The sequence below is a fragment of the Mycteria americana genome, chromosome 1 (genome assembly GCF_035582795.1).
Source record: "Mycteria americana isolate JAX WOST 10 ecotype Jacksonville Zoo and Gardens chromosome 1, USCA_MyAme_1.0, whole genome shotgun sequence".
Lineage (NCBI taxonomy): Eukaryota > Metazoa > Chordata > Aves > Ciconiiformes > Ciconiidae > Mycteria > Mycteria americana.
The window spans coordinates 69998248-70012720 of NC_134365.1; the positions used below are offsets into that span (position 1 = coordinate 69998248).

At 43.8% G+C, this 14473-nt stretch overlaps 1 protein-coding gene across 50 annotated transcripts in view; it reads left to right on the forward strand.

Annotated features, from left to right (window-relative positions):
• CACNA1C (calcium voltage-gated channel subunit alpha1 C) overlaps positions 1-14473 on the forward strand; it is a 495328-nt gene that overhangs the window by 428732 nt on the left and 52123 nt on the right. For 20 of the 50 annotated variants that reach the window (XM_075504541.1, XM_075504568.1, XM_075504596.1 and 17 more), the window contains 2 exons: positions 6936-7019; positions 7646-7729. In XM_075504541.1, coding sequence (XP_075360656.1) covers positions 6936-7019; positions 7646-7729 — 168 coding nt within the window. The remainder of the gene's footprint in view (positions 1-6935; positions 7020-7645; positions 7730-14473) is intronic. The other 30 variants (XM_075504642.1, XM_075504719.1, XM_075504728.1 and 27 more) reach the window with 2 other exon arrangements.

Here is a 14473-nt window from a genome sequence, read left to right on the forward strand (position 1 = left end):
AATGCATTTTGTGATAAATGATCTGTTCTGTCACAGCAAGCCATCACATTCACTTTTCAGTCTCTCCAGTAAGACTGGTGTTGATTTTGTCTCTCTTTGCTGAGAACAAGTCTGGCTTCTGACTGTAGGGCAGTAATTGTTAAATGATTGCAATGTAATTACTGTTCATGAGGAAAAGGGCCCAACTCCTCACAGGGTATCACTGTGCCACAATATACCTGTAGGAAAGTCAAGAATGTTTATCTTTTTTTTCTAGGTGGACAGAGTTTATAAGAGAGCTTTCTGTTACTCTGCTTCCATTTTCATGCACTTATATCAAGGAGGCCTTAGGCATTGCTGTTCTGAGGCATTACTCACCCTCCCTTCAAAGGCAACTAAGAGCAATCCAGGCCAAAAATGACATCAGGGTCAGCTAGTTGAATCATCCAGTTTCAGCATGTTTTACTGTTATCATTTCCTCAGGCCTTCTCAGCATGTTGCATTGAAATACAATCCTTGCTGCCTCTGAGAGATGCTTCTATAACAAATGCTTCCATATTGCCTTTGCCATGCTTCTTTCCCAGTCTTTGGAGGACCTGGGACCATAACATTGCACTTCAAGCCTTCCCCATGGCTGAGTGCTTGTGGACTACTAGCCACTTTACAGTAACTGAGGTATGGAGAGATGTAAGATAACTGTACCACCATGTAGGTGGGCATGGAGGGGCTCATGGGATCATCCAGAAAATACAATTCTGGTGGAATGAACTGGGTTGCAAGATCTGGAAATGGTAATTCTCAGTTCACAGAACAGGTATGATAAAGACTTTTCTAGGCATGTCCCCCCAGTGTTGTCAATTATCAGTAAGTGTGGAGAGGGTAAAAAAAGGGTCTGTTGTGACACAAGAGATTATATAGTTCAAACCTCTGTAAATGTTTAAGTTTGCCAAATGGTGGCTTGGGGACCTTGGTTCAGGCAGTGAGTTTCTTTCTTTTTTTCCTGTAATGGAGATATTTGTCCACTAAAAGCACAGGTGAGAGCCATAGTTTGCTTTAGGACCTACAGGCTCTCAAACAGTAATCAGAAGGTGGCCACTTTTAACCAGTAACAAGCTACCCCAGTTTTATACCAGTGACCTAGAAATAAACATTTGGGGTCTTCTTCCAGATCACAGAACCATTCAAGTCCTCCAACCCCTTTGTTTCTGTTAAGCAGAGTGTCCAGTGTGTCCAGGCAGGCCCTCAGACCCCAAGGGACACCTGTCTGCTTTCACCAGCAGCCTCATTGTGAGAGAGAGCGTGAAACGGAGTGAGAGAGGATAAAGGAAAACATCAAAGTTATTGAGCACCTATCTTGGTCTACGAGTTGGTCTTGTTTTCTTATGAATAAGCAGAGGGAGACAGGAGGTTTCTTCAGAACCAACCAGACCTTTGGAATAGTCTGGGGAGCTGAAAAGCTCCTCTCCTCACTCCCTGTCTGCGGAAAGATTAGATGGAGTACAGGGGGGACTTGTGCAATTCCCTGCAGCAGTGACTCATTACAGCGACTGGTAGGTGAACTGCAGGGAGTCTGTGTCTCAGAATTAATCCATCAATGGAGGAGAGCTGATAGATAGTATGCAAATAGATGCTGTTTTCCTGCAGCCTGTCAGGAGCTGCAAGCAGCTGCATCCTCCACTTTATTCTTTCTCTATTAGGTTCTGCGAATTTCCCTGATTGCTGTTATGGCTAAATGGTATCTTAGCATAACAGAATTTGCATCTGACACAAATCTCCGTTTGGTGTCAGGAGCTATTGTAGCTTTGTAAGATTGTTCAGGACACATGCAAATCTGCTGTGAGAAGGTATGCCAAGAGTCACGGTACTGTGTAAATGTCATTTGATTCGATACTGTTTTCCAATGAAACTGTCCCTTTTGCAAAAATACTTTCAGGGAAAGCCTCTTTTAATGAAGTCTCAGAACTGACTCTCACAGCTCCAATAGCCTGCAGCATTTTCAGAAGCAAATTCACATACTAAGCAACCATTAACCAAACTAGCAGTTCATCTCATTTCGCAAATCCCCAGCAAAGTCTGCTTTAGTGCCCTTTACAATCAGCAGGAAATTTTTGCTAAGAAATCACACTGAATATCAGGGTATCAGCCCCTTTCTCTCCTTCCTATATACTCTTTCCAGCTGAGTAAGATTGATGCTTCTTTTTTGTTGTTTTAACATGCAGGTTTATTTCAGATAAGTGGTAGCAAGGTTCTCCTGTAGTTTGCTTTCCTTTTAGGCTGTGTAGTTACCTATATGGCTTCATTTCTCCTCCTTGATGCTTCATTTCTGTATTCATACATACCTACATGCATGCATGCATGCATGCATGTCTTTCCCTTTTTTCCTATGACCTTGCAGCATCTTCTTCCACTGGGGACCATCTGACCTACATTCAGATCCCACCCAGTGAATAGCCTTGACCCTTGCTGTGCTCTTCATCTTTAGAGGCTTTTCTCTCAGAGGGTTTTTTTAATTTTTGCCAGCCACCTCATAAGAGACAGAAATGAAAACCTGGGACTAAGCAGATAAATAACTGCACATCAATTAACACACAAGTGACCCTGCAGCTCCCACAGGGCTGGATGCTCAAAACCCAGCTGGTACCATGACTCAACAGCACCCTTCCCCTGAGGATTTCTGTGCTTCAGTGTAGACGCATAGCTCTCTGGCCACCACACATTCTTATTATGGACCCCGGGTGACTCTGAGCTCAGACCTTCAGATAGACTCCAGTGGGCAATTTTCCCTGCTGTTAATAAGGCTTCTTAGATACTGCATTTAGGATCTCATATTCACAAAAAGTAAAAGAAATGGTCTCCAGGGATTTCAATGGCTCCATGAGTACCAAAACAAACCCTAGCTTCTTTAATAGCTAATCTCAGCAACTAGGAAACCTAAAAATGATTGGCATACTCATTCTGAAATGCTACAATGTCTGCTCCCCTCGCACAAATGAGATTCCATTCCAGTCAGCTACTGCATATTTATGCTCAGCCTTTCATTAACTTATTGATCATGTGATAATACACTATCCTTTGCTACCTTTGGGGAAATAAAAAAATGGGGAAAAAACATGCTCTAATGGTGGGGCTATTTCGTGCTTCCTGAATATTCAGTCCAATCCTCCTGGTCTCTTTCTGTTCTCCTTTCTTCCCAAAAGCTTCATGGATCTCCAAAGACATCCCACAAGAGAGGGTGACTACCATTCCCCAGTGAGCCCCTGAGGCTGCCATTATGTGACATGTAATTATACAGCTAAATCAGGGTCAAGCGTCTCCCTTTAAGGGTAAAATATGGTATTACACTCTAAATTCCTGTACTGCAAAAACAAACAATGCCATCAATTCATTTCCAGTCAGACCTCCACCCTCTTGGGAAAAGTATACAGAACTTTCTGGTGGGAAAGTAGTTTGGAAATACAACCTCTTTATTAGAGTGAAAGCTCTTCCTTCATTCAGCTTGTCTTTCATTAGCCACCCTGGTACACTCCAGTGAGGAATGTGGCTTGAAGAGGTACTTTGAGGTCGCAAGAGACAAGTCCCCAAGGGGTGTAGTTCACTCTCGATATGTACTCATAACTCCTGACAAGATTATGAGGTCTGATCCAAAGCTGAGTAACCACATGGCCGTTTGTAGGTAAATGTCTCTAAGAGGGTGGCTTTTTGAGGAAGGATTCCATTCCCTTGCACACAAATGAAGCATCTATGTTCTCTGTTTTCTTTGAGCTCTCTTACTGTGAATAATATCTTCCTATTTTTCACACTTCTGTTTGAAACACAGAGGGAGCAGGTGAGGAGGAAAGGAAGGTTTTTAAATTCATGTGCTTCCTTAATTTAACACTGGCATATTGGATGTGGGGTTGAGTAAAACTGCATTCATATCCATGGTTCCTCTCTATCACTCATCTAAGGGGTACAGGAGGAAGAGAAGAGCTCTCTGAGTCCACCTTACAGCCACACAATAACATACCTATGCTCTTTCTGTGGTACCAGAGCAGAGCAGCCCATGACTTTCAAGCAAGCAGCTGGCAGATGAGACTCAGCAGAGCATTCCGGGAGAAAGAGCTCGCAGTGTAAATCTGGAGCAACTCCACAGAAGTTAGCAGAGTGACTCCAGATATGCCGTGGTGTCACAAAGGTCCGAAGCAGCTATTTGTGATAGCAATGAAAAAGGGACCTTTTCTTTCCAGGCCTGAGTCTCTCCTGAGATGTGCCAACTGTGCAGTGTCATTGCTTCCAGTGAGGTTACATTACTGCAACTGGGAGCAAAATTTAATTCGCTGGCTTCAGTGGTCATCTGAGGACAGGACTTGATGCTGTTTGTCACCTGGGTTTTGTACCAAGAGCAAATTCTGTTTTACCAGCAGCAATGGCTATTGGGCTCTATGTCTGGAGTTGCTCAGTAAAAAGAAATTGTGAATTTGTGAATTTGGTTACACCAAAAACATTCTTTCAGTATGATGCCAATCATAGTAAACATAACCACCTATCCATCAGCACAGATTTAAAAATAGATAGTCATCATTTTCATGGGCAAAACCTGAACAACATGTTTTGCATCTTCACCCTTGCAGCTGCCCAAAAGCAGACTGTTTTTTTGGAGCTGTTTGGGTTCCTGCTGAAATCTTTAATAGTTCCTAAACTATGCAATTTGAGAAGGAAATAGAAGATAGCCATGCTATTGAATGCATGTATTCATTTGGTATGTGAGCAGTGCCATTGCCTTCAGCAGGACTGTGCACATGAACAGGGGCAGGAGGATTGGGTCTGTTGTCTTCTACTCCATTCTCTTTGATCCTGCAAGTGTACTCTCTGCCAAGGTCGCATCAGGCTGCAAAGGCACTTTTTGCAACTCTGTATGATCTGTGTCTGTCCTTTATTTATTCAAAATGCGTTTGCTTCTACAATTTAATCTGCTGTTCTCTCCCTCCCCTTCCTCTTGGTGAAGTCTAATTACAGTTTTATTCCAGGTCCATCTGGTTGCTAACGATGCTGGACATCACTGCTGAATTCATTCTAATATTTGTTGTGTATTTTCTAGGCTGGACGCTGAATAATAATATTCTCTGAATTTGCTTTTGCTCCTGTTTCCTTCCTCCCTGTTGTAGCTAATTGCATAGTAATGTTAGCCATGGGATGATTACTCCTCCCAGTGTAGATCTGCTAAGAGTTGCCTATTTCAGGTGGCAGAATAAAGGGGGTTTTTTTCTGGTTTTGAGGAGAAGATTTCAAAGTCCACTCTGCCAGCCCCCTTCACTGGTGTAGAACCAGCTGGGCAGTGGCTTTCTCTGCTTCATCTCCCCCCCCCCCCCCCCCTTTTTCCTGCCCCACACATAACGCAGTTTATAACTGTTAGTCTCAAAGAATCCTAGAGGCAGTGTTTCAGTGTTCAGAAAGACGCTTTCTGCCAGTGCCTGCTCCATGTGATGATTGAACCCACAGTAATTTTGGGTTCCTAAGCCTGGCTTCTGCAGTGCCAGTGCTGGGATTTTTAATTTTTTTTTTCTTTTCTCCTTTTTGCTTTCTGCAACGCTGCCTGGGAACACAGGCTCACACTTTACCCATGACCTGACTCTCTAGCTAAGAATAGCAGTCGCAGTGCAACTTGGGTTCAGTCTCACTGGAGACATGCTGCAGCTGGGAAACAGGCAGGTCAGATTAGCCCATGCTCACAAAACCAAACACATAAAAGGAGTATGGAGGATTTTGTATGTTTGCCTCCTTTTAGGACTGCAGAACAAGGGGAAGAGGTTGGCACAGGTGTTCAGTGAGCCAAGATAGGGGGGTTTTGTGCGTGACATTGACTTGGACAGGAAGTTTACATACAGAAGCTCACCCCCTGGGCTGAACAGGATCTTTTCCAAAAGGGTCCAGTATCCTTACGGCCCATCCAGCCAAAAAACATGCAGGATGGGGACGGCAAGCAGTGCTGATTAGCATCTCCTGAGCCCTGCTTAGGACAATGAGATGTTTGAGATAGCCCCTGAAGTAATTCTGCACAGCAAGGTGAAGGTATGGGTTTAGCACACGTTAGCAGATGTGCCATAGCTTGTCCTAGACAGCTGGTGTTGCAGTGATGCTGTGACACTGTCTTTAGCATGAGTGAGCAACAGGTCTCACTCTGAGCACACGCTAAAGCCGACTTTGCTCTCGTTCTTACCCCTTCCTGGTGGGGTGCGCCAGCACACGCTACATTCACGCCTTCATTTTGTGGTGCAGATGTGCTTTCAGAGTAACAAAAATACCAGTCCTACTCTGTATGTAGTTTTAAGACAGGAGCTAAAGCATTAGCAATAGAAACTGTTAGGCTAATTACTGTTGTAATACTCATGGTGGCTGGGTAAAAATAAAGGTGACAACCAGTGAGGTTTAAATTGCACATCCCCAGCTCGACAGTGCCCTCTGCTCCATCGTGACGTGGCAGCCGGCTGTTCCCAGCGCCAGCACAGAGCGTTACATCTGGAACATGGACTGGTGGATTGATATTCACACTGGCAGAAGGGAAGCTGTTTTTTAGAGAACCGTATGACACCATTCCTGTATCCTTCCCCCAGCCAAATCTCAGCCAAATGGGGAAGGGTGCTGTGTTGCTAGGAATCGGAGATGTCTGGAGGAGCTGGTCCTGCAAGCCCTACTCCTGTGAGCAGCCACGCTCAAAGCGCTCTCTGTGGCTTCCCTTCGCCCCCGTCCCAGAGTCGGAGGGGAGGGGTGGCTGCCCTGGGATCGCATTAGCTGGATAGGGGCTGCTCACATAAGTCGGGGATCTCAGGACTGGGCTACAGCTTGAGGCGCAACAAGTAGACTTAAGAGGAAAACTCCTTGAGGTATCAGGGCAGTAATTCTAATGGTAATTTTAAACTGTTTTTGTCTGTCTAACATTCCTTTTTAATCCCCATCCTGCCTGCCCCTTCCTTATGTAGGGTTACTTTAGTGATCCTTGGAATGTTTTTGACTTCCTCATCGTAATTGGCAGCATTATAGACGTCATTCTCAGTGAAACTAATGTGAGTATTACTCTACCCTCCCCAGGATACCACCACCTCCTCCTCCTCTGCTGTTCCTTCTCTCTTTCTCTCTTTCTTTCTCTCTCTTTTTTTTTCTGGTTTTTTTCCCTCTAGTCATGCTTTTCTTGAACTTGCCGTCGTCCTTCTCCTTCTCCCAGGGAAAAAAAAAGGAGGGGGGGAAATGCCTCCTTCTTTTTCACTTGTCATAGCTCGCCCCAAGGCTGTGACTGGTGAAAGCGCACAGAGTTTGGGGTGTGTGTGCTTTTTTTCCCTCCAAAAGGTAGACATGCTTGAGTGTAACTTTCTGACTAACCAGGCTTTTGTTAATACCCTCCATCATGTGAAACGTTACAGAGGTTTGAGCAACCAATACTGTAGAGTGGTAAGAGACTATTTAATATGCCCACGTAACCTCTTTCTTTTCTTATTTTTTTCCTCTTCTCTCCCTCTTTCATGCTTTGTTTTGTTTTGTTTTGTTTTTTATTTTATTTTATTTTATTTTTTACTTTTTTCCCTCTTTTCTCCCTTTCCCTCTCTCTCTCCCTCCTCTCTCTCTCTCTCATTCTTTCTTTCTCTTCCTTTCTCTCTCTCTCTCTCTCTTTCCTTGGCTTCCCTGCCACATGCAGCACTATTTCTGTGATGCATGGAATACATTTGACGCCTTGATTGTTGTGGGTAGCATTGTTGATATAGCAATCACCGAGGTGAACGTAAGTAGCTGGCGTCTGTCCATGATCGTGCCTGCTCTAACATTCATTTGTCTTTCCCGGGTTCTTTTTTTTTTTTCCTCCCCCTTCCTCCTTTCTTTTGAGTTTGTTTTCAGAGGTTTTTGTTTAGTTTTGAAGCTCTTTTTTTGTTTGTTTGTTTGTTTCCTTTTTATTCTGTTTTAATTTTTGGAACGACTTAAAGGACTTTTTGACTGTTGCATCATTTTCTTCCTTTCATAATCCGCCTGGCATGAATTAAACTGTATAGCAGGAAAAGTGATGGGAAACGTGGAGTGTAAGTGAAAAAGCTATTTGTGCCATGGGAAGCTGCTAGAATAGTCCCAGGCCAGCACTTTGGTCTACCCAGTGTTATGCTTTGCTTCCCATGGCAGTTCAATACTCTCCACCCCACAGAGATCTAAAGGTCAGTTCTTTCGAGGTGGAACTGCAGGAACCAAACCAGGAATCTTCCCCGTGCCTCCTCACCCAGGCTTCCTCCAAAAGAAATAAAGACCAAATCATCTCTGTTTAGAGGAACCTGCTCCTAATGTTCAGTTTCTCATTTGAAAAAAGGTAGATAAAATAAACACAAAACAGAAAGCCCCCAAAAAAACAAAGCACCAGAGTTGCAACCCAGTTTTTTGGGTTTGCAACCCAGTTTGCTCCATCTCACAGATTCGACCAGCACAATTGGCACTGATTGGGCCCACTGGTGCCCATCTCAGCAGACAGGTGAAGGACTGAATGAGCCACGGAGACTGAAATGAGCAGCTGGTGTTCAAGGAATAAATCACATCAGGCAACCTTTTTCCTCTCTTTTTTTGGAGGTGGATGGATATAGAATTACAGAATAAATAGACAAAGGACAGGCAGGAAGCACACAGATTCCCAAAAGAAAGACTACAAAGGACCCGCTGGGTGTATGAGCATGGACAAAAACTGCACTGCAAAATCCAGCTTAGCGAGGCCAGGAAAGTAGAAAGATTGAAAGAAAATTGCTGTAAATATGTTAATGAAGAGCAAATCAATCATGAATTTGCAAAACGACATGGCTGTTGAATAAACATTCCAGCTTGGAATTGTTGTGTACTGTAGAGGCAATCTATCGCAAGCAGAAAAGTGACAGCATAGTTTTCACTCAGTGCTGTGTTTAGGGAAAAATGTAGGCAACATTTTGAAAAAAATCAAAATGTCTTACTTTGAACTTTCCAAGCAAAATGTTTTCATATCTTGGTTCTAGTTTAATTTCTCTTCAACTTCATTTTTTTTAATTCTGAAACAGGGACATTTGTCCAAGTTGTAATAGATTTACAGAATCACAGAATCACAGAATCATAGAGGTTGGAAAAGACCTTTAAGATCATCGAGTCCAACCATAAACCTAACACTGCCAAAAACCACCACTACACCATGTCTCTAAGTACCTCATCCAAACGTCCTTTAAATACCTCCAGGGATGGCGACTCAACCACTTCCCTGGGCAGTCTGTTCCAATGCTTGATAACCCTCTCGGTGAAGAAAAATTTCCTAATATCCAGTCTAAACCTCCCCTGGCGCAACTTGAGGCCATTTCCTCTTGTCCTATCTAGAATAAATAAAATGTTTTATTTGACACCAGTCTATTTTCTTTGTCTTTTGAGAGAATGGAAAATAGTTTCTAACTGAAAATGAACTTTTATTTTACATCTCTTAAATGTCCTACTTTCTGGACACAAAAAATTGTTTGCAACATTTCCCCCAGAATGTTGTAAACAATTTTGGTTACCCTTTTACTAGAGAGATATTAGGGTTGGGCTGACTTTGTAGAGGGAAGTTACAATGATCAGCAGGCTGAAGTTGTTAATTTTGAAGAATGAAATGAAAGCCTTTTTTATGCCACGCTTGCCACAAGAAAACTAAATAGGGAACCTGGCAATAGCCTTCAGATTGTGGAAAAGTTCAATTCCTACCCATAGAGGCAGAACTCTACATGGTAATTGAGGAAATAAGTACAGTTAACTGGAGATTAATTATTCTAAACATCAACAAGACTTTCTTGACTGATGTATTTGAATCCATACAAAAATCTTCCAAGCAGAAAGGAGGGAAATCCTTGTGTTTTAATAAATAAATGGAGGTCTATCATAGTCAGATACCCTGTACTGGAGGGAAAATCTAATGGATCCTTTTGAGGAAATTCACAGTAATTTCCTATAAATTAAATAACTTTTTACATCATGGTTTAAGACACTTTGATATACATCTCATTAAACTTTAGTCATCTGAGAGGAAGACAGATAGTTACCCAGGCTTCCTCTTAGAGTTAGTGGAGAGAAATGCACCCCTCCCCAGCCCAACTGGTGCCTCCCTGTACATGTCTATAACAGGGAAATGAATTGCTTTTTGGAGGTGCCCATCCAGTGACTGGAGAGTGTCTAGGGTTGTTAGGTTTGTCTAGACACCCAGATCTCGGATGCTAAATTTAAGCAGGATAAATCACATTCGTTCTCAGCATGTTGTCGAGAAGGTCACGCTGCTGCTAATTGTGCTGTGTTCAGATGTTCAGTCTCCAGGGCTATCCATACTGGTGTGTTTAATTACCACTGACAAGGCTCGCTCTCTTTTCCATTCCCTGTCTAAATTCAAGTTCGTGTCAGTCAAGGCCCAGAATCCAGTTTTTGGTTGCAGAAGTCTATGAAAAGTGAGGGTGTGCCTCTGTCCGAACAGCCATCACCTGTCTTAGTTGAGGAGGCAGCAGGAGCGGCCCTGACTCTTTTAGTTAGGGTTATAAACAGCATTTCATGATGGTCCCTCTGTTTCCTCTAAAGAATCCTTTCCTTCTATACAGTTTTTACAGATTTCTGCACACGTTTTTTTGTTACCTGGCATGTTTAAATCTTCTCTTTTTATCTAGGCAAGTCTTTTGCTACTAGTTTCTAATGTTTGTTACTAAATACTTGCACAATCTTTTGATGCACTGATAAATGAGCAGCAGCTATGGATGGAGTTTGTTCTGAAATGTTCTGAAATCCCTTTGCACTTGTAACCCTTATTGAATAAGAGAATATTTTGTATGTTGGTTTGTCCTGTTGGATTCCCTTCCTGCTAGCAGCACTTGATATGTTACATCTGTAGCAGATGGGCTTTGGAAGTAGCAGCCCATCTTGGACGGACAGTTGTCATCTTCCCAAGCAGTGTGAGGCAGTTTATCAGATACAATTCTCCCCTTCTCCTCAGGAGCTTGTTGCTTTCTTGCTGTTTGTGGGTTTGAGCAAATCCTGCCTTGTGTTTCTGTACACTGTCTTGTCTTGTTCCAAGAGACCTGGAGTCTGAAAAAGAAAGAAAAAATAAACCCTAAAATACCAATAAACTCAATAATTGGAGATGTGTAGCCTGGTCAGGTGCAGGTAAGATGTTTCTGCCCAGCTCTTTAGAAGCTGAAGAACGTTTGTGGTAGGGTCTTGGAAGGTGCTGCTCTTGGAGCTACGGGACAGTTTTCATTGTGGTCAGTTAGGGAAGACGGAGAAACCTGGAACAGGTCAGTTTGACATGTGGCCATAGACATGTAAGCCTGAAATCTCTGTGAGGTTCACCAGATGTGTGCACTCAGGGGAAGCACACCCAGCAGGTGCTGAGCTGCGATAGCTGTAGTTGCAGTGGGAACCCTGACTGACAAGCTCCACAGTGTGCGTGTAGGTATGCGCTTGCATCTATTTGTGCAGTTCCCCATGCTCTGTTTTTTCCTTTTGACAATTATTTTTGTTTCTTGAAAAGGAATTTCCCAGACCAAAACCTTCGTTAAGATATATGTGAGTGTGCATGGGTGGGTCTTTGTGTGTGCACTCCACTGGTTGTCGTTTATGTTCTTGAATGTGTTTGGATGCCTGTGTATGGGCTACAAATCCATGGGAGCGTGTACAGACACGAATCCGTGTGTGGGGGAAAGAGAGTGTGTATGCAAGCATACGTATTTCGTACATATTTGTGTTATGAATGGTTGTTGATGGAGACACGTGGGTTGTTGTGTATGTATCTGAGTCTATTAACATGTTTTCTGAGCCAACATGGCTATCTTACTGTGCAAGTTTGTTCTGCTTACGGGTGGGTGTTTATATCTGAGAGTTTCCTGTATGCAGGCATGTTCATCTGCATGCCTGTGGGTGAGTGTACACTTGCATGTCAAGCTCAGCATATTTTTGTTAGCATGGCTGTGCATTCTAAAATGGTGAGAAGGCATGTACTCATGAGGTAGGCCCCCAGGTTGCCTTCAGCATTTCTGAGTCCTTTAGGAAGCCTCCACTTAAAACACCTCCATGGTGTGGAGACATGTCAGGTGGTAAGTCCAGCTGCATCACGTTAGGCCCACTTGCTTACTGCAACTTGGGAACATCTCCCACGTCCCCCCAGCCAGCTCCACAGACACACGGAGATGCATCTCACACAACTGAGTAAGTGCAAAGGGCACAGGGCAGGTTAAAATCTGGTGGGTTTGAAAACTTCAGAGAGTGGCACAGTTTCTGCCAAATTCACTTTTAAATTGCCTTACTTTCAAGCTGTGTTTTCAGAGCTTTGCTTCTCACTAAGTGTTACACAACTAACTTCCTAGCCACAAAATGAAGAATTTTTTTGAAAGTTTCTGGAAATATTCAGTGATTCTATTTTGGGCCGCTTTTAAGCCACTTCTTAAGTAACTAAATAGGGAGGGGAAGACTTTTTAATCTGCTATTAAAAAAAGACTTTCCGAGGCAGAGACCACATCTACCATGTGTCAACTCTCTTTAAGTGCTAAGACCAAGAATTACTTTTGGGGAATAAGATGAAAGATGATGTAATATATAGGTCCTGGGAGGTAGAGCCTGTGGATTGTATTCCTTGGACTTTGACTAGTTCCCTATACCTCAGTCTCCCCATCAGCAAATTGGAGATTGTTATTATTCCCTATGTTAAGAAAGCATTGTTATTAGTGTTTACAAAACACTTTAAGTTCCTTAGAAGAAAAGATTAAGGTGGTAAAAATTATTACTATCTATGATAATAATAATAATAGGAAAGAAAATGTTATAGGACTTGAATAAAAACCAGCAAATTTGGGATATATCATCCTAGAAGTAGCCCCAGGCACAGGCTTGCATTTCCTTCCTTTCCACATCAGCAGACACAGCCTGGAGTTGAGTGCTGTGAAGCTGAGTGACAGCCTGCTGTCCCTCCTCCAGGCAAAGAAAGTTGCTCATTACTATCTGTTGTGCTGTATCAAAGGGGGAAATCAAGTTCCATTTGTGCTCTGTGCTACGGTGCCCAAAGTGATGAAAGAAAAACAGTCAGACCCTGAGTCACTGGGAAAGCTGCTAATGTAATGTCCTTCCTCTCAGTCAGAGAGAAAAGCCAACACCTCTCTGGTCCATAGGGTCCTTTTTCCTTCACCCTTTCCCCTGCCGGTGTCAGACCAAAGATTCGCTGTGGCTGAGTCTTTGTTTGCCACCAAAGCGATGCTCACAGCAGCGTCCACTGAGCTGGATGAGTCCCTGTGGCCAGCCAAGAGGTTGCCCATCCAGCTGCAGTGGGCAGTTCACGGCGTGCAGATGTGTGAGAGTTATGGAGGCATGTTCGGGTGGGAGCATGTGTGTCTCCAGAACACTGGCGTAGGTACAGTGGGGGTGTCGTGTGTTTGATTCTGTCTGTCTTGAAAGGATGTTGGGGAGGGAGGGTTTGTGCCTAACTGTGAGCCTGTCGCCGAAGGCTTCTGCCAGTTCCTCTGAGCGTGTCTGCATGTGCGGGTACCTCTGTGTCCATCAGCTGTGTCTGGGAGTGCATGAGGATGACTGAGCAAAACCATCTGGACTGGTATCCATCCCACCTGTTCTACTCAGTGACCGTACGTGCGTGTCTGAGTGTGCCTGTGAACACTGCAGGAGGTACAGAGGAGGAGGAGGAGGTACCCGTGACAGGTACGCAATGCGATACAGCAGATGTGACGAGCCAGGGGGGTGCGCATGGATACAAGACGAGAACTATCAGGGATAGGGAATTGGTGACTTGCGGGCTTTTGTGAAATCATGGAATATTTCCCTGCGTAAGTTGCCCTCCTGTTGTAGCAGTACACATTTTCCTAAAAGTGAGCATTGTGACTGGTCTGAAGGTTGATGGAAATGGTGGCCTTCTTAATGGGAGAGGTGACAGGAGGAGAAAACAGGAATGTACAATGTTGTGTGTGATCTGATCCATGGTGGCATCTGGAAGACATAGGACCTGGGTGCTTCAGGAAGTAGCACCCCTATGAAGAAGGTTAGAGAAACCCAAAACCCCTCTTGCCGTACTCCTTCCCCTAGAAAATGTTGGTCAGGTCTGTTGTGCCCAGGCCTGCTGAGTAGTGGTTTGGCGTTTGTCTATCAGGTATTCAGGAGAGCCAAGTACTTTATATCTTGCACTTCTGAAAAGTTTTCCAAACTCTGGTAGGAAGTCAGCAGAGGGTTGCAGCTTGGTTGATTCCTGAGTACGGGTGCAGTAAGGCCAGAGAGATACCAAAGCATTCAGCTCCCAAGAATGCTTGGAGACCTGTGCAGTGATTTCTCCTTTAGTCTTTTTTATTTCTGAAGTAAAGCAGCTCAGGCTTAAACCAGGCACATGGGGCCTTTCCTTATAGTCATCTTGCTTTTGGTGTCAAGAGGCTTCATATGATTTGTCATGGGCTCCTGCTCCCATTTTTTGGAATATCTGACAGCTTATGCCCAAGTCTCCCTCTCACCTTCTCCTGTACTTCTCCCTTTTAAC